The sequence below is a fragment of the Barbus barbus genome, assembly GCF_936440315.1.
Source record: "Barbus barbus genome assembly, chromosome: 8".
Lineage (NCBI taxonomy): Eukaryota > Metazoa > Chordata > Actinopteri > Cypriniformes > Cyprinidae > Barbus > Barbus barbus.
This window is the reverse complement of record NC_136736.1, coordinates 19,741,588-19,761,122: the sequence shown is the minus strand read 5'-3', so window position 1 is coordinate 19,761,122 and position 19,535 is coordinate 19,741,588. Positions and strand designations below refer to the sequence as shown.

The 19,535-nt window shown below is 36.5% G+C and overlaps 2 protein-coding genes across 2 annotated transcripts; both read left to right on the top strand.

Annotated features, from left to right (window-relative positions):
- The first annotated feature begins 1,103 nt into the window (after window positions 1–1,103).
- On the top strand, window positions 1,104–2,662 carry LOC306873654 (NADH dehydrogenase [ubiquinone] 1 beta subcomplex subunit 6-like). Its single transcript, XM_079423098.1, has 4 exons — window positions 1,104–1,368; window positions 1,529–1,621; window positions 2,327–2,371; window positions 2,494–2,662. The coding sequence occupies exons 1-4, from the start codon at window positions 1,189–1,191 to the stop codon at window positions 2,563–2,565; spliced, it is 390 nt and encodes a 129-aa protein (XP_079279224.1). The 5' UTR covers window positions 1,104–1,188; the 3' UTR covers window positions 2,566–2,662.
- A 666-nt stretch (window positions 2,663–3,328) lies between these two features.
- Window positions 3,329–19,276, top strand: LOC306874309 (uncharacterized protein). Its single transcript, XM_079424284.1, has 11 exons — window positions 3,329–3,470; window positions 3,584–3,640; window positions 4,182–6,685; window positions 10,705–10,756; window positions 11,987–12,073; window positions 12,289–12,347; window positions 12,459–12,626; window positions 14,060–14,162; window positions 14,272–14,511; window positions 18,450–18,572; window positions 18,697–19,276. The coding sequence occupies exons 3-11, from the start codon at window positions 4,185–4,187 to the stop codon at window positions 18,733–18,735; spliced, it is 3,372 nt and encodes a 1,123-aa protein (XP_079280410.1). The 5' UTR covers window positions 3,329–3,470; window positions 3,584–3,640; window positions 4,182–4,184; the 3' UTR covers window positions 18,736–19,276.
- Window positions 19,277–19,535: the final 259 nt, after the last annotated feature.

The window sequence follows — 19,535 nt, the reverse complement described above, 5'->3', positions numbered from 1 at the left end:
TTTTTCTCACATTCAGAGAGAGTTTGACTTTGTAAAGAAAAATGCAGACACTGCTTTTTTTAACAGCCAAATATTCCTTTTGCTTGACTTTCTGTAAAGTAATAACACATTTGCCAAATTTTTCTTCATGTTTTGATTTAGAATAGAATGCATCCCAAAGCATTTGTGTGTATTGAAGTAACAGTTATTACAAGGATTTTGAGCTTCAAGTCAAGTCAAGTCACCTTTATTTATATAGCGCTTTTTACAATGTATTCACACTGCTATTATTTTGAACACAACTGTATATAGTGAGTGAGAGTGTCTACTATCAATTAAAATTAGACGAAAGTGCCTATACCAAATTTCTAAATTAATTAATTAAAAAAACAAGCAAACAAACAAACAACAACAAAAAAACTTGTGGCCATGCTCCCATTGCACAGCTGCATCTTGTGGTCCTTTACAGATCCTGTTCCCCTTTTCCTGCTTTTTCCTCTGTTCTATAAAAATAAAGGCAAATACGTCCATAAATAGAAACAATGACATACAGCATGCCCCATATTAGCGTTAATTTGCATTTTAAATAGGAAAACAATGAGTTGATTCATATGTATTTCAAATATGCATAATGCCATTCTAGAGACTTTTTGTACTACACATTATTCACAGTTTCTTTAAGACACCCATAAACCAGCCATTCAGAATATTATAGAGAGCAGTACATTCATTTTTGTTTTCTTCATAGAAAATTTTCCAGCAATCTAACTTACTGAGGTGTGTGACCTGAAAGGCAGCATGCAGTGGAAAAATACAGACAAATTGGGCACTGGCAAAATATGTTTTATAATGAATTATTTGCTATTTATATGTCAGCAAGAAATTACTACTTTTGAACCATAAATGAAGAAATATATTTTTTGCACCCAGACGATCTTCTAGTAGGGCCTAGCATGGCTATACGCTAAACAAAAACCTTGAGCTCTTCTGTCGAAGAAAGTGCACACTGCACAGGTAGTTTTTTTTAAATCGTGTAGTAGTGGTGCGAATCATCGCAATAGTGATTTGACTCCAGATCAGCAGGTGTCGCTGTGTAAAACCACGATATTCATATTGATATTCCTGAGTTCGCGTTGCATTCTGGGAGGTTTGTCCTCTTTAGATGTCATTGTAAATTCGGCTTTATTTGAGGAATAAGAGAAAATCAGTATGACTGGACACTCAGCGGATGAAAAACTCCGCTTTGAGCAGTTAACAAAGCTTCGACGGCAGTGGCTCAGAGATCAGGAGCTTAGTCCTCGAGAACCCGTCGTTGCACCCAAAACACCGGGCCGCATCGAGCGACTCTGGGCTGGGTTTCTGCAGCCCAAGACACTCTGGAGACTATACGTGAGTTTATGATCTATATATCGGATTAAACACATCTAAAGTATAAACGTATATTGTGTTTAGGTATTTGCAATGCTCTGAATTATCTGAGCATTTTACCAGCACTATACTAATATAACATCCAATGTTGTCTTATCTTCTTGTTATGTGGATGAACCAGACATTTAAAGCCTATAATGCCAGTGTTTTTGCTGTCACGCGGATTCTGATCCCAGCCTGGATCGTGCATTACTACGTGAAGTACCACGTCAGTGTAAGTTCATCTTTATACTGTTTCATTTACAGATGCACTGCTTCCATTGAACTGAACTGTAATTTGTGCTCTGTCCTAAAATAACAGGGAAGTCCAAGCCACTATAGAGGCTATATAACTATGAGGGTAAATCTAAGGCTTCGATAAGATTTCATTATTTTCTGAAGATGCATATCAAAACTGAAAAAGAAATAATCCCATTTACATACAAATTTAATTATTACAATAAAAATAAATATTACAATTACAATAAAAGTTATTACAATATACATAATTTTACATTATTGCAATATATATAATTTATTCAATAGAATAATATTTCGGGAGAACTCAGTCCAGATCAAAATAGAATGCTTTGTTCTACATTGTTTTATGAAATAAAAATTAATGTAATTAATGTAGTATTTTTCTCTATTTAGTTTAATGGAGATAACAATTATAAAGCTTATCATTATTATTATTATTATTATTATTATTGAAACATAATCATAGCCTTTATGACCTTTGATGTCTTATTTCAAAGAATGTCAGATTTATTCATCTTTTTGTTACATTTAAGAAATGTAAAATATAATATTTTCTTAAACGCTTGTATTATGTGTGCAAAGGTTGCAGATGAAATGTAACGCCAAATATCTTTGTGCTTTGGCTGATCAATGTCATGCCTAAATTTGAAGTTCATATAGATATTTCTTGTTTCCACAGAAAATGCCATATGGAATTGTTGTTCTTAAACCCAGACTGTTTCCTGTAAGTATATTTGGTCCAAACAGTATTATTGCACTAATAAACAAAAGGAGCTTTGTAAGTTACCTTCAAATAATCATTCATTTTGATGTTTACACCTTCTTTGTTTGTGTATGTTCTTTAAGGGAGACACCATTTTGGAAACAGGAGAAGTTGTCCCAGATCTTCCTGAAGCAGACAGTCATGGTCATCACTGAAAATCCCACATTATATTCAGTATAGACATACCTGTCAGCACTGGTTGTAAAAACATGTTTGTGTGTATACTATGTCAATAAAATGTATTATACAGATTCTGAATGCCTATTCTGTGCCTTTGAATGACAGTATTTGGGTACATTCTGAGATCCATAAAATTTAGCTAATTTAATCGTTTTTTTTTTTTTTTTTTGCTCCACACATCTCACATTGAAAGTAGAGTCTTGAATTATTTTAATGAAATGCACACTGAAGAGCCAAGAGTGACATTCTTGACAACATAGTGTCTTTGACATCAGTCATTGCATGATTTTGAAAAAAATATCACAATTCAGTGCTTTAAATGCCAAATAAGACAATGACAAATAATAAGGGGGGAAAAGCAGTAAACTATTAAAGTCTGTGTTTGAATATTAGATTACTAAATTAAAATATTTTCTTAAATGCTCCTCATGCTTTGTCGTTGCTATTTAGTCAACAGTTCTCAGAATGGTCTGTGAGTGTTTTAGTATTTTGAAATTATGAAATGAATAGCATAAACCACAACTAGAAAGAGCTATTTCTCTGATACATCATTACCGCTTCAAAATGTCAAAACTCCTTTTTTTGATGTTTGTCTCGCATATGGTTAATGGACTTTTATTGTGAAGTGATAAACAGGAAGTTCTGAAAGTTTGACAGGATTTCACTTCCGTAATGTTCTTGTTTTGTTACGTTACGATGACCAACATTGCTTTTGGAGACCGAGACCGACTGAGAGTTGTTGTATCTTTTTTTTTTTGACGTTATTAAGCTTTTTATACTTGAAGCTGTAAAGGTGTAGCAATAATCGTAAGATATAATGCGTTACAGGCTTCTTAGATGCCGTGTGTTGATCTTTAAAACGGCGCTGGTTTGTCAGGCAGTAAGTTATCTTCAGTTCAACATGTTTTTGTGGATTCTGTAAAACATTACTATAAGTATAATAATTATTATTAAAAAGTCATAATGCTCTTTTGTTTGTTTCGGATATTTAAGTGAGATGCTGCCAGCGGAATTCAGAGGATCTAAAAGTTTCAACACATACACAAAAGAGTAAGTTTAAAACAGCATTTTGAAAGAGATATTTTTCTTCGTTTCTGTTTTAAATAAAAATGAATTTATTGCGCTTAAATAAACACTTAAATAGACACCGTACTATTGGTTTGTTTTGTAAACATGGTAAAATACCAATATTGTCTTATTTCTGTCATAAATTAGTTTATTAATAATAAGAAAACGAAATAAGATGAGTAAATACGATCAATAATGATTTGGGCAGACAAAAAGTTTTTAAATATTAATAAACAGTGGAGCTGTTTTATTAAAATAATACTTTTTTGTCTCTAAGAAAAAAAAAAAAAATCCTATACTGCCGAATATGGTTTTCTTTGAACGAAAACGTTTTCTTTATTATCATATCAGGTCAGTTGGATCACCTTGACAGTTTTGACTTGATCCCCCTTAAATAATAATAATTTTTAGTTCATTCTTATTCTTTTCGTTTATAATTTCAATTAAATTTAAACACTATCACTTTTACACACAAATGTAGCAAATGCGAGTACCCTAATAATTCAAATATTTCTTCCATCAGATTATGGCATCACCACAGATGAAGGAGCGCCTGTCAGGAGTTGTGTTAAACACTGTATCAAAAGGAGCATCTCCAGAATCTAAATGCCCAATATGCCTGGATCATTTCAAAAACATATCATATCTGGATGTGTGCTTGCATAAGTTTTGCTTCTGCTGCATCCATGAGTGGTCGAAGAACAAAGCAGAATGCCCTTTGTGCAAACAGCCATTTAATTCAATTTATCACACCATTAAGTCTGAAGATAACTACAAGAGGTTTGACCTGCGACCAACTGAAAATGGCTCATTTGGCAACATGGCAGGGCAAAGATTCAGGTATCGCACCACGCTTACAGGTGACCGCAGGCAAGCACCGAGGAGAATGTCTCCTCCTCCTGACCATGGGGTCATATTTGAGGGCCTGAGGGGATCTCTTCCACAGCGGCACAACAGAGATCTCCATAGCATGTTAAGGAGGTTGGCAGTAAGACGAAGAGAGAGAGAAGGAAGAGCTGTGCAAAGTCTTCACGAACAAGAAATGGTTAAATTTAGACGAGCCTTGTACAGAAGAGGTGTGCGAGTCCAGGGCGTGCAGGATGGCGGTCGTAGCAGGGAGACTTCTGCAGAGTTCTTCAAAAGAAATCCTGCTTGTCTCCACAGGCTCGTGCCTTGGTTGAGACGAGAGCTGACTGTTCTGTATGGTACTCACGGTTCCCTTGTGAACATAGTGCAGCACATAATCATGACTTTGATCACTCGACATAACTTGGACGACCAGGCTGTTGTACACGAGATTCGACCCTTCTTGCTATCCCATACAGAGCACTTCCTGCATGAGTTTCTTAGATTTGCTCAATCCCCGTTCAACATGGAGGCATATGACCAGCGTGCTGTTTATGACTTGCCTCTGCCCTCCGGAGAGGGTAGCAGTTCGGAAACCTCTGTGATCGCCATCTCTGAGGACGAAAGTGATTCCTTAGTATCAGGATTCCAGGATTATGCCACTCCTAGTCTGACTTTAAACCAAACAACATGGGATGATGAGACCCCAGGGCCATCCTACTCCTCAGAGCTATCTCAGGTATTACCTTTCCCTGTGAGGGACTCGGATTCTGATAGTAGTGTAGGGGAAGCAGTAGTGTCTGTTGCTGCTATGCCACATCAAGACCGTCCAGCAAATACTGGCTCTATTGCAGTGGAAGAGGAGCATTCCACTGGCAGTGATGATGACTGTGTTGTTATCGGCTATGTTAAGGCAGTGTCAGAAAGGACTCCAGAACTGGTCCAGCTTTCATCTGACTCAGAACATTCTGAGCAGAATGCAGAGCTACAAAGCCTTCGGGCACCCCAACACATTCGATTTACTTCAGAGTCTGATTTGTCTCCCACTGACACTCAGAGAACCTCAAGGAGGCCAGCGAGATGCTCTCGCTCACCTGAGAACACCTCTAGTCACCCAAGAAAAGAAGATAAATATGGCAAAGGGCATCATGAAAGGGAGTTGTTAGGATCTAGAGAAGGATCCTTGCGCAGCAACAAGGCACACTCCTCCTCTCGTAGCAGGAAACACCCATTGTCTAAAGAGAGCAAGCATAAGCAGAGACGAGAAAAAGAGACAAGTCACCACACCTCATCTTATTGGCATTCATATAGCCATTACAGTCAAAGAGACAGCAGCAGGAGATGTTATACAAAGACATGCTCGTCCTACACCAGCTATTACAGAAGTGTACATGATCGTTCTCGTTCCCGATCGCATAGCAGAAGGCGAAGCAGGGACCGTCAGGACAGAAGTTGTTCAGGGAGCAATTCTAGAATTAAGTCCAGCTCCTCCAACCGTCAGGACAGAAATCGCTCAAGGAGCAGGTCTAGAATCAACTCTTCCAATCATCAGGACAGAAGTCAATCAAGAAGCAGGTCTAGAATCGAGTCTAGCTCCTCCAACCGTCAGCACAGAAGATGCTCAAGGAGCAGTTCTAGAATCAACTCCAGCTCCTCACATCAGACATCACGGCATGATGAACATGGCAGGAAAAAGAAATACAAAACAAAGCATCATGAGGAACCCTCTAGCAAATTGTTTACTGATTCTGTTAAAGATGATGCAAAAAAGAAATACAAGAAGCATCACAAAAAGTTCAAGAGGAAAAGCAGGAGTCCAAGTAGAGATGACAAATCTGAGGGTCACAGTCGGAAACATCACAAGAAGAAGAAGAAACACAAGAGTAGGAGACATAATAGTGAGGAGAGGGTGGGAAAAAACAGCCCTGTTCTTATTACAATTGCTAGTGACAGTGACAGTGCTGACCCCAGTGAACCCTCAACCAGTAATATCTGTGAACCCTCAACCAGTAATATCTGTGCAGCTGACTCCACTGTCAAAATAGCAAACAGTGCTACAGAAACTCAGCCGCTCCTGTCCAGATTCCTAGACATGGAGCAAGAGTCAACTGCTGGAACTGGATGTAGTTCTGTGGGTGATGCAGGGAATCACGCTCCAGACAGATTAACGCCAATGCCTTTGTGAGTTAGTATGTTCAGTTTAACTGAACTCCTCAATTTGTGGCAAATAATGATTGGCAAAGGACTATTGCTGTAATGGCCACATGTATTTTCAGTGTTTTATAAATACAAAAGGGATGGGTTTAAAATATGATTTTGATTTGGGGTTTCTTTCTTTTTTTTTACATTTAAGGTATATGTACATTTGTATATGTGGTTTAATGGAAAATGTATTTCATTTCGAACTCCCCTATGCAAGCAAATTAACAATCACCAATTTTCAAATTTTCAGTTTTGTGTGCCTTTTTTTATTTGGCTATGTCAAATAAATTGAAAGGATCATAAATGTGTCTTTTTTACTGAATGTATTTTTTCATAATGTGTTCTTTTGTGTGCACATTTCTATGTGTATGTTTGCTTAAAATAGTCCAGAAGCAGTTTCATGCACAGGCATTCATTATTTATTTTTGTCATTTACAGTTTATGACACATGAACTCAGTGTATATCCTCAGATTTCTAAAACGGTTTCAGAAAATACACTGAAAATTCATCTTTAAATTGAATCAATACATTGATGCCGAGAAAAAATACTTAAATTTTTCATTTGGGTATTTTTATTATGATTTCTTGATACTGTCCAAACTATTTTAAAGGTAAAAAAATGTAAACTGCTGTAAGAAAAAAGTACGTTATCTATGTTGAAAAATCCATTGTTTTATTAGCCAACACGTGATATTTTATTGCAAAATATGTACAAAAATTTGATATTTTTTTTTGCAAGGAGTATTCCCACCGCATTATGTAATATTTCATATACATTTATATAAATCCTGGTAAACGTTTTTCTCTTAGTTCGTGTTAATAATACTCTTTTATTGACGTGTTGTGATGATGGTGTTTAGTGGGCTAAATCATGCACCATACTTTTGAGACTATTGTTGATCTTGGATCCCACTCAGTAGGTGGCGCTAATGCGCATCTTTCTTTTGAGTTTCCTAGTTCCTTCACAAGAAAGAACTAGCTGATGTTGTGTTTTACACGTGAAAGAAAATGGCATCGAACAGTCACATAAAGGTAAATCTAATAGTATTGAATGATAATTATCATTATTGATCATGAAATATATGGGCGTACACAAGGAGAAAATGTATGCAAGAAAATAGTTTAGGAGATGGACCACTGCAGTAATTTCACATCAACACGCCATTAACCAAATGTTGTTTTAATTAAGTTCTGAAATGAAGATTACATTTATAACTATGTCGCTGTATTGTATTTGGCAGTATACAGCACTTTTCTTTACATCCAATGTCAGCAGCCCGTTTTGCACTTTATAGAGCATGACAATCTGCTATCACCACTGGCTTTACCGCTTCTTCCTGGAGCCGAGCCGATGCCGCTACCTAACGTTACCTTGGGCGTATGCATACATAGATATATATATACAGTATGCATATAGGACTACCGTGTTAATATTTCTGTGGGCATGAACTAATTATAACGTAATTGTAAATACATGTAACGTTGTTTTGTCGGTGCAATCGATATCATTAGACTGTTTTGTATACTCGATGCTCTTTTTCACTTTGGTAGGAAAAAAGTTTAGGTTGTTACAGTTTTAATAGAAAATATAGTCTAAAACGTACAAAACATACGACTACTATCCTATATTTAGGTTTACTGGCACGTTGAAAGGATTAAACCATTATGAAGTGACTCTCTTAACAGTACCCTGATTGAAACTTAGCCCCAAAACTTTACATTAAAAGAATAGTTCACCCCAAAAAGAAAATTCTGCCATTATTTACTCACCCTCCATTTGTTTCAAACCTGAGTTTCTTCTATTGAACACAAAATATGATGTTTCTTAGGCAGATGACACACAGGGCAACTTTTTGAGCAATTTTGCTGGGCAACGTTTTTGGAGCAATATTTCTTGAGCACTTTCCCACTGAGAATGGGTAACAAATTTCTATCTGGATACTTTAGATCGGTCATGGGCCCTGTGTCTCAACTGGTTGCCCGCTGACAGTAACATTAATCAAAGTTGCCCCATGCATCATCAGCCTAAGAATGTTAACCAGACAGTTGATGGTAGCCTTTTACTTCCATAGGAACCCCCAAAACCCCCACCCACCTAAATCCATTCTTCAAGATATCTCTTTTTTTATTTTGTGGATCCGAAGAGTACGTTTTCTGAAAAGCCAATGTGTAGGCTATTTATTTCTTTTCACATTCAATATGTAACGCTAGTCAGTAATATTCATTGATCCTAACAGCCACTTTTTAATTTGTTTTCTATTTTTTATTGTTTGGGAAATATTTAATATAACTGCAACATTCACAAACATATTTACATATTCCATTAATTAAAATTAGATAGTTTAATCAACTAAAATACTTCCATCATTCTCATGTCATTAGATATGCTTGTTTTGACTTCTGGCTGCAACACACCTTAACGTTTACGTTTATGATGAAAAAAAAAAAACGAGATGCAAACAGGAAAGAACAGCTGAAAACAAAAACCAAGTTGTTGCATGAATAAATTCTAATATATTTATATACCAATTCCAGAGAAGTTGGGACATTTTGTAAAATGCAATAAAATCAAGAATCTCTGTGTTTTTTCATTCTCTTTAACTTTTATTTAATTGACAAAAGTACAAAGAAAATATTTCCAAAGTTTTCACTGACCAATGTAAATGTATTTTGTAAATATGAACAAATTTTGATTTTGATGGCTGCAACACGCTCCAAAAAAGTTGGGACAGAGGCATTTTTAACACTGTGTGACATCAACGATCCTTTTAATTACAATGTTTAATTGTTTAGGAATTGAGGATACTAATTGCAGTTCTGCGACCAAAATCTTTGTTCAATCTCGCTTGATACAAGACTTCAGATGCTCAGCAGTCTGTGATTGTTGTTGTCTGATTCTCCTTTTCATGATGAGCAATACATTTTCAATAGGAGACCGATCTGCTGGCCAGCACATTCACTTCTGTCTATGAAACCACGCTGTTATAGCACATGCAGAATGTGACCTGTCATTGTCTTGATATAATGACCATGGACTTCCCATGAAAGATATCTTGATGGCAGTATATGTCTCTGTACAATCCCAGTGTATGCCTCCTTGTCAATGGTACTTTCACACATATGCCAGTCACCCATGCCATTTGCTTTGCTGCGCCCCCATACCATGACAGACATTTGCTTCTGCTTCTGTCGCTAATGAAAGTCTGGATGGCCCCTTTGGTCTTTGGGATTGAGAACTCGAAATCCATTTTTCCCGGAAACAAGTTGAAATATGGACTCATCTGAATACAGCAAACATTTTCACTGTCTTTTTGACTCTCTGAGATGAGCTCTGGCCCAGAGAACCCGGTAGCATCACTGCATAGAATTGATGTATAGCTTTCTCCTAGACTAGAGTAACAGATGTTCAAGTTGCATTTCTTGATGCAGCAGCAGACTGTGTTAATTGACAGCAGTTTTCTGAAGTACTCCTGAGCCCATGTGGCTATATGATGCTCTTGTTATACCCAAACATGATACCTTGACCTATTACCAGTTGACCTGCTTACTGTGAACTGTTTCAAAACAGTTTAAAGGCCTTTCCACACTGAGCGCGAAAAAGCAAAACGAATTGCGCTGGAATAAAACAACAGCTTCCTATAGATGCTTCCACACAGACCGCAAACATTCGCCCACTGAAAATGCAAATGTTTTTTTCTTCCAGTCCGACAAATCTTTTCAGTTTCGCAAAGCGAAAACACGGGCCGTCCAATAAGATATAGCCAGAGCAACTGCTGTTACCCAAAAGGTCGAAGCTCAGAAGACTGTATTGAGCACGAGCATAAAAACAGAGAAGTAGAGGACTTTTTCCTCAAGATAAAAGAGTGAATGCTTGCTGTGTTCTTATTGTTGGTATTTAAGAACAAACTATTCTCACATGTTCTTTATAGAGAATAACATTTTTATTAATTCTCCACTGAATTATGTGATCTGAAGAGCACCGTCCATTTTCTTCTAGGAGCGCGAGTGTTTATGAGTCAGATCTTGTTCACTCTAGACCTGTCAATCATGTAATATGTTTATGACATGACAAGCAGGTATCGATCAGTCCATTATAAAACATACAAAGAGTGCATGTCTGCCTATAAAATCAAAATCCATTTTAGATCACAATCGGAAGTTATTACAAGCACTCGATGATGATTTAAAGTGGGTTTTGCGCAAAAACGTTAATACATACATTTTCAATGTAGCTTGATGCTAATTTTACCTCTAAATGTTTCAGATGTATTCTTGTAAACACTATGGATGTTTTGTGTTTCTGATGAAGAAACAAAAGTTATTTATTTTAATTCAATGCTCTATAATGAGCAGCGGACGATGTAAACCTACGCGACATGAAGAAAAAATGCATTGTTGGTCGGCGCCACCTAGCGTGCAGGCGAGAATTAGCAGAACATTTGTTTCGATGTGAAAGCAACATCGTGTGTAAAGGCCTTAATGTGGATATTCTATAACCTTTTTGGAATGTGTTGCAGCCGTCAAAAACAAAATTTGTTAATATTTACAAAATATATTTACGTTGGTCAGTGAAAACTTTGGAAATCTTGTCTTTTATAGTTTTGTCAATTAGGCCTAAATAAAAGTTAAAGAGAATTAACTATTTATATATATATATATAGTCTCTCTCTCTCTCTCTCTCTCTCTCTCTCTCTCTCTCTCTCTCTATATATATATATATATATAATATTGCATATTGTGCAGAACTAGCATTATACTAAAGTGACTCCTCTGGAGGCAAAGAATAAGAATCAGAATGAAAAACCTATTTTTCAGCTGCATTCTTGATTCTTATATATTCTGATGGTGTTTCGCAAACTGTCTAGGAAATCATTCAGGTTAAGTGAATTGGCTGTCCTCAACTTCAGTGCTTAAGACTCTACTGGCTTCTGGAATACTTGATTCTGTTTGTTCAATAATGGCATTTAGTGGTCAGATATCTATGGCAGCACTGTAAATCAGAATGTTCATCTGGGTAACTGAAACAGGCAATGCATGACTCATGTCTCATGCAGTAAAGTACATACAGTATCACAGACTTGCTCTCTCTTGTTGCATACAAATGCAAATGGCACCATATTGCATCTATATATTGTGAAAATTGGCTCAGAGTATGAAGATCATTTAAATATATTTTTAATGAACCACATCCTATATGTTTTGTCGTTATAAAATATTTGTGAGTGTTGGAACACCCATACCACATTCAGATATGTCTATAAAACATAATGTTCTCATAGATAGGAATAATTGGTGGATCTGGTCTTGATGATCCAGATATCCTGGAGGGAAGGACAGAACGGTATGTAGTCACGCCATTTGGAAAGGTGAGTGTCTCTGCGTTGTGTCTAGTGTACTTTCTTGCATGCATAATTATGGGAGAGTACATTTGGAAATGAATATATGCATTTGCTTTAATTAAATAATTGCAAATCATGGTTTGCTTCTAAATCATGTGTTCCCAATAATATATAACAGTTGTATTGATAGGCAGAGCCTGTAGTGTATTTATGCATACTCATTTCTTCCTCTCTTTTGACAGCCATCTGATGCTCTAATTTTGGGAAAAATAAAGAATGTTGAATGTGTACTTCTTGCAAGGTAATTACACTACAGGGTATAATGATACAATATACAATCTGACTTATATTTGTGTTCTGGTTTTATATTCAAGGACAGAAGTCTAATCTAGAACTTTTCCCCCTCTACAAGGCATGGGAGACAACACACCATAATGCCCACCGATGTTAATTACCAGGCCAATATTTGGGCCTTGAAGGAAGAGGGCTGTACTCACCTGTTAGTCACCACAGCATGTGGTTCCCTCAGAGAGGACATCCAGCCTGGGGACATTGTTTTGATTGACCAGTTTATTGATAGGTTAGTGTTAATTTCTCTATAATAATTTTTCATCACATTTTCAATTTCACACTCACTTAAAAAAAAAAATGAAATATATATATATATATATATATATATACTGTATATATAAAACAATAGGAAACAAACAACCCTGTAAACTTACGGCCCTGGAAGCTTAGAACCCTTTGAACACAAAACCCTGGGAACATAGGAATGACCTTCCCAAAGCTTCGTTTTACCATCAGTGAGCATCATAGGAGTTCCTCCATTTATTTTATTCACTTCTTGATTAAAGTGCACTCAATGATAGACACTAGGGCTATTCGGAGTCGAGGAATTGACACCTCATCACTAACATCTAGCATCCAGACACAATATAAAAAACTATATCAACATTATAAAAAAAACAGACATTTTAGATTTTAGATCTTTCTGGGTTTTTTTTTTTTTCTTCTTGTTTTCCAAATATTAATACTCAACATTAATGTTCAGGGAAGACAAATAGCTTAAATTTAATTTACTTTTGAGCAATTTGACCTAAAGACATCAATAGCTTTGTCTTTAGATTTATTGAACCATGCAGCGTAAAACAATATCAACGGTTGACCAAATTGCTGCTCTGCTATTTTTGTATCTGAAATGTTGTATCTTTGAACCTTATTGCCCATAATGGCCAAAACCTGATTGTTAAAAAAACAACAAACTTATATGGCGGTCATTGGCCAGGTTTGTGTTTTGAACTCGACATGGAATGTCTGCAACCATGCATTTTCAATGTGCATTGTATTACCTCAGTTCTGGAGCTCCAGGAGCTTTTGCCAATGAACCCCAGTAAAATCCAAATCCACCTTGAGATTGAAAAACCACAGTATGCTCAACCCAAACTTAAAGTTACTTAGGCAGCCACCGAAACAAGATGTGCGTGACAGGATTCCTGTCTTAACAAAACTGTTTAAATTGTAGCCAGGAGTGGTTTTTTTTTCCTTTAAGCATCTCTTATTTCCATTTAATATTAATTTTGCTAGAGAGAAATGTTTCTTGAGGAACTTAAAGTTTAGCTGAATGTCACAGAACTTTGAGAGAAATCAAACAAATTCTTAAGTTCGCACACAGGCTACGTCTGTCGGACGACACAAACTGGCATAAAATTCGAACACATTCTTTTCACACGAGTATACAGTAATGGTGCTATCACTCAGCATCTGTTGGCAATGCTAAGATAGAACTTTAGAGGCTGCTCAAAATCCTGCCTTTGATGTTGGACTGTTTTTTTTTTTCATGCATCACACTTCAAACTCATTGACAACACTTATTCATTGTTGAAGTGAACATTTGCCTGTGATGATGATTTGAACCGCCCTTGAATTTGAGGACTCAGTTTGGTTCATATTCATATTTCATTTTAATCTTAATTTCCACGCAAAAATGTCACACACCACCCTGAATTCAAGGACATCAAAACGTGTCCAGACATTATATGATGGGCAGCCCACCAGCCCCCCAGGTGTGTGCCACATCCCTATGGCTGAACCTTTCTGCAACAGGACTAGAGAGGTGAGTGACATTTCTCAGCTCTCTGTCTGTCTCATTGTTCATCTTACCATATTCTCATTCTTATTATTTTTTTCTTATTCTCATTCCTTTTTCTTACCTCCTCTTGTAGGTGCTTGTGGAGGTTGCCCAGGGACTTGGTGTGAAGTGTCACACCCGAGGGACAATGGTGACGATAGAGGGTCCTCGTTTCTCCTCTCGGGCAGAGAGCCTCATGTTCAGACAATGGGGTGCTGATGTCATCAACATGACCACAGTACCGGAGGTGGTTCTTGCCAAGGAGGCCGGGCTGTGTTATGCTAGTATTGCAATGGCAACTGATTATGACTGCTGGAAAGAGCACGAAGAAGCGGTGAGCAGATAGAAACCTCTGTGGTAACATTTTCTATGAAGCCCGTATTTATAATACATTATAAGGGCATTCTTAAGGCATTATAATGAATGCAATGTTTATATATATAAAACTAATTGTAGTAGTAGACTTAGGTAGGGTAGGTAGAATGTTCACATACTTGCAAAGTATCCTATACTCAGTATGTCTGTTGAGGAACCATCAAAATAAAGTGTTAGCATACAGTATATTCAGCAGACACACTACTAATACTCTCATGACTGCTAGTTGACATGTAGTTGCAGAGTTACTTATCAACGGCTGTCTAAAGAGTACCAAATCAAAATAATCCAACTGATATTATATATTTTTTTAAATGTTCAAAGCGAATGTGTCATATTACACATTCATCTGATCTGATATCTGATTTTATGGCTGTTTCAGAAAAAAAAAATATTGTTATTATTATTACTTATAAGTGGTCTTTGTTTGCTTTAAATAAAAAGTAACATAAGTAACGTGGCGAGATATGAGACTTATAATACATTATAACTATGAGAAATATAATCCATTGTAACTTAAGCGGATGGATCGTTATAAATCATCATACTCTTAAAAGCTATAACCACAAATAAGTAACTATTATAATACATTAAAACTGTTCTTATGAATATTCATGAGATGATACAACATATTATTAAGTTATTTATAATGCATTATGCATTCATTATAATGCGTTAAGAATACCTTTATAATGTATTATAAATACGGGCTTCATAAGTGTTACCACTTCAGTTTATGTGTTTGTACAGTATGTGTGTTTACTTACTTAACCATATTTTATGGACTATTCTGTTTTGGCAGAAGTTAAATAAATATGACAGAACCTCCTTTTCAGGACATTCAAGGACATTTCCGTTTGTAAAAAAAAAAAAAATAATAATAATATATATATATATATTTATATAGGGCAGATGTTGAAGTTAGTTCATTCTGGTGCTCCCTCCAACTGTCCAGGTTTTATGATCATGACATCATGTTTTTAGCATTGGTGTCTGTGATTCAATTTTTAGCAGTTGCAGCTCTTTCATGAATGCTGGCTTTGTGAAGCTCTATGTTGTCGGTTTTTGCGGAAACGGGGTCTTCAAGGTGAAGATTGAGGTTTTCTGTCGCTTCATTTTTCTTAGTGTTTGACGGCCCCTTTCATTCACCTTGGGTATTTTGCTCAATTTTCTTCTTCGCTGATGGATTCTTGCTTTGTGTATGCATTCATAATCATAAAGGCTGCTGATCTTAAAATGCCAAACAATTGGGCTGTTAAGGTTACAGATGCTCCTGCTGAACAGACTTCCATGATTTTTACTTTTTGGAAGTCTGAGAAGTTAATGATTTCACGCATGGTTTGTGCTAAACACTATTGAATACTACTACTGTGATATACAAACTAGACAATGATAATAAATAATATAAAATAAAAGTTAATCACATTTGTTTTTCACAGTAGTGTACATAATGATATTAACCTCTGTAATAATTTTGTCAAACCCCTGTGTTTTTGATTTTGTTTTGTATTTATTGTATTTTAAGTTTTTTTTTTTTTTACAGTTTTCTGTCAAGGTGGGGGTTTGGGTTAGGTTATAGTATTTATAATTAGATAATCTAAGATTATTACCTTACAGATACACCTTACATGAACCTTACTTTTTCTTTTGTGTGTGTTTGTGTATGTCTTTTTATGTATTTCTAAGCTGTGCACATGCACAGCTGCACACTTTTTAATGTTACTCCCACACAGGGGCAGTCGTGGCCTAATGGATAGAGAGTTGGACTTGTAACCCGAAGGTCGTGGGTTCGAGTCTCAGGTCCGGCAGGGATTGTAGGTGGTTGGAGTGAATAACCAACACTCTCTCCACCCTCAATACCACGACTGAGGTGAGACCCTTGAGCAAGGCACCGAACCCCTGAACTGCTCCCCGCATTGATGGCTGCCCGTGTACCTGGATGGGTTAAATGCAGAGAACGTCCCTTTCCCCCTTCCCCTTTAGTGGGAAGTCGTGGCCTAATGGTTAGAGAGTCGGACTCGTAATCGAAAGGTTGCGGGTTCGAGTCTCCGGCCGGCAATTGTCTCTCTCCACCCTCAATACCACGAGCAAGGCACCGAACCCACAACTGCTCCCCGGGCGCCGCAGCATTGGCTGCCCACTGCTCCGGGTGTGTGTTCACGGTGTGTGTGTGGATTTGTTCACTACTCACTGCTGTGTGTGTGTGCACTTGGATGGGTTAAACGCAGAGCACCAATTTCGAGTATGGGTCACCATACTTGACAATACGTCACGACTTTACTTTACTTTACAGACCAAAAAACCTTTTGTGCAGGAGACAGACTCATAAATGTGTGCGTGAAAAAAGCATAAGATTTCCTCAATCAGAGCTAAGTGAATGGACAGTGTTTCAACTGGAATCCAATTTTTTTTCAGCATGGAACTGAAACTGCCAAAATACACAGATTCACAAGGATTGCATGCTAGAAGAGTATAGAGGTTTTAAATGCATTCCCAGGTCAAATGATACCAAGCCCACAGAGGCTGTGCATCAATACTTTTTTCCGTCTTGTTTTATCTCAGAATCATGATTAAAGTTCTGATAAATGGAAAATTGGTATTTTAGGAAAGAGAGAAATGTAACTAATTCATGTCTAATATTAAACTGTAATATAAAAAAATATATTCTTGCCGTATTTAGCCTAAATATAGTGTTTTTATAGTGTGTAATTTATTTATTTTTACTATGTAAAATAGAACTTTAAAAATAAATGGCCTGTTTAATGAACTGAGATGTTTTTAAAGCCACTCTAAGTAACTTTGGCCCTCTAGTAGTTAAAAAACAATACCGTATGCATCTTGCAAAATACCATTGCTTTGGTTGTACTTTTGCTCTGCTTCACAGTACAGATACATGTAGTTGAGGCACCAGGGATAGAAGACATTTTATCAGAGCAGATGGGCAAAGAATGATTTTTTTTTTTTTTTTGTCTTTACAACCGGTGATTGCCTGGAGGTTAGCGCTTCTGAATTATGCATGGTCAATTTTCCTGGTTCGTTGTGATGACAAATCTTCAGTTTCCCACTATCCACAGCTGAACCTTTTTTTTTTAGCTAATGTTTTGACGTGACATGCATGGGCAAATGATGTATGCAATTTCACACGAAATCCATTGCATTAGGCTTACTTGACTGATGCCCTTTCAAGAAAAGGTAATGAGACAAAAACAAGATTTTTTATTTGTATTTTTTCCCCGTGTAGTAATTTAAAAGCAAATACTCATTTTAGCAGCAGAATTAATTAATATCTACAACCTTGGGTCTATACAAGCCCAGCTATTCCTTTGGTCCTTATATTTGTGGCAAATACTCACTTCAAAAATTGAGTTTTTGAGATCAAAGGCTGGTAGTTTGCTGCAATGTTAACTTCCCCTCACAGTTCAGAGTCCTCCTTCCAGGTTCCTGCTGCTGACCTCTAGTTTTAACGCCCCAATTCACCACATCCTTCCGTCCCTGTCCTGTATTCTCTTTCGCTCTCTGACTCATGCACAGATAATCACATATTTTGCTGGCAACCGATTAGTCATTCCTCTGAAGGAAAACAATATTTGTGCATGTGTCAGAGAGCATTATCTGTGTGGCTACAGGGAAATGTGAGACGCGGAGACTTAACAGCCTGATATCTGTTTTGAGGATGTTGTTGTTGTTTTTTTAGAGGTAAAGCTTAATTTTAAGAATAAATATGATCATTTTAAGTTCAAACTGAATTTCTGCATTTACTGCCCAGTCATAAATTAATGGTTGATCTCTTGCTTGCTGGTCCATTAATTTTTATTTGTGTTTTTTTCTCATGTATTTTTTTATAAACCTGCATATACCAAACTTAGCAACTTTTTTTTTTTTTTTTTTTTTTTCTAGGTGTGTGTGGACAATGTTCTGAAAACCATGAAAGAGAATGCAAATAAAGCTAGCAGCATCCTGCTCACAGCAATCCCACAAATCTGTCAGATGGACTGGGAGAGCACAATAAATGCACAAAAAGTGAGTTTAAAGCTCTTTAAATTATGTAAATTACTGATTTTTAAAATAAATATGTGTGATTATGTAATAGATTTTCTTCTAAATATGACATCTATAATGAGTTTTCCTTTCTGTTGTTGCCCAGCTGATGTCACAGTCATCAGTAATGTTGCCCAAACATTAAAGTATCCGGCCATTGAGGAGCCATCCAAGATGTGGTGTCCACAGCTGCAATCATGTATCTTTAAACAAGCGTGACATTTCTACCATTATTAACCTAAATAAAAAAGAAAAGGGGGTTGTCTTCCTCCCTGACATGGCTGTTATTTTTCTCTTCAAAATGGGGTTTGTTTAAAATGTAATGCATGGTAGCATTGCCAGAGGACAGGATCTATTGATTATCTCGTTTTCCAGTGCCTTTTAATAGTAGTAGTGTTGTTACACCTTTAAGTACCTTGGATAAATCAAAATGCAAGTATAAATATATTGGTTGGATATAAAACTAAATACATGTATTTCATAACCACAAATAAATATGCATAAATATATGCAGTTTCTCCCTATGAAAATTGTGTGGGATATTATTCATTTCAGTGTATTGATGAAACCCCTCCATTTTGAGACAGCAGCGCATTGCTTTTCCAGATTTTTGTGAAGAACAGATGCATATTTGTAACAAAAATTGGTAAACTTTGGTTGTCAGAAATAAATACTGTTTTCTCTTCATTGGGTTTGCCGCGAGGAATGGTAACAGATCTCAGTGTATCATGTTTCTTTTAAAATATTCCTGCTTCCAAAATAGAGGATGTCTAACTTTGATTATTTTATTATTTTCTGTTCCTTTCATGAGATTCGATCAGCCAACCTTACTGTCCTCTTGTCTTGTTGTATTCGGTCTAATATGTCACAGTCTCGTTGCTAATAGCAATCTCTTCAGAGATAAACCCTCAAGTAATAGCTTCTCTTCAAATAATCATTTGTCTT

Coding starts and splice junctions, on each gene's coding strand:
- LOC306873654 (XM_079423098.1), top strand. CDS start 1,189: ATGACTGGACACTCAGCGGATGAAAAACTCCGCTTTGAGCAGTTAACA. Junction 1,369..1,528: donor AGACACTCTGGAGACTATAC/GTGAGTTTATGA, acceptor TGGATGAACCAG/ACATTTAAAGCCTATAATGC. Junction 2,372..2,493: donor TTAAACCCAGACTGTTTCCT/GTAAGTATATTT, acceptor ATGTTCTTTAAG/GGAGACACCATTTTGGAAAC.
- LOC306874309 (XM_079424284.1), top strand. CDS start 4,185: ATGGCATCACCACAGATGAAGGAGCGCCTGTCAGGAGTTGTGTTAAAC. Junction 6,686..10,704: donor AGATTAACGCCAATGCCTTT/GTGAGTTAGTAT, acceptor ATTTTCTTCTAG/GAGCGCGAGTGTTTATGAGT. Junction 14,163..14,271: donor TCTGCAACAGGACTAGAGAG/GTGAGTGACATT, acceptor CTCCTCTTGTAG/GTGCTTGTGGAGGTTGCCCA.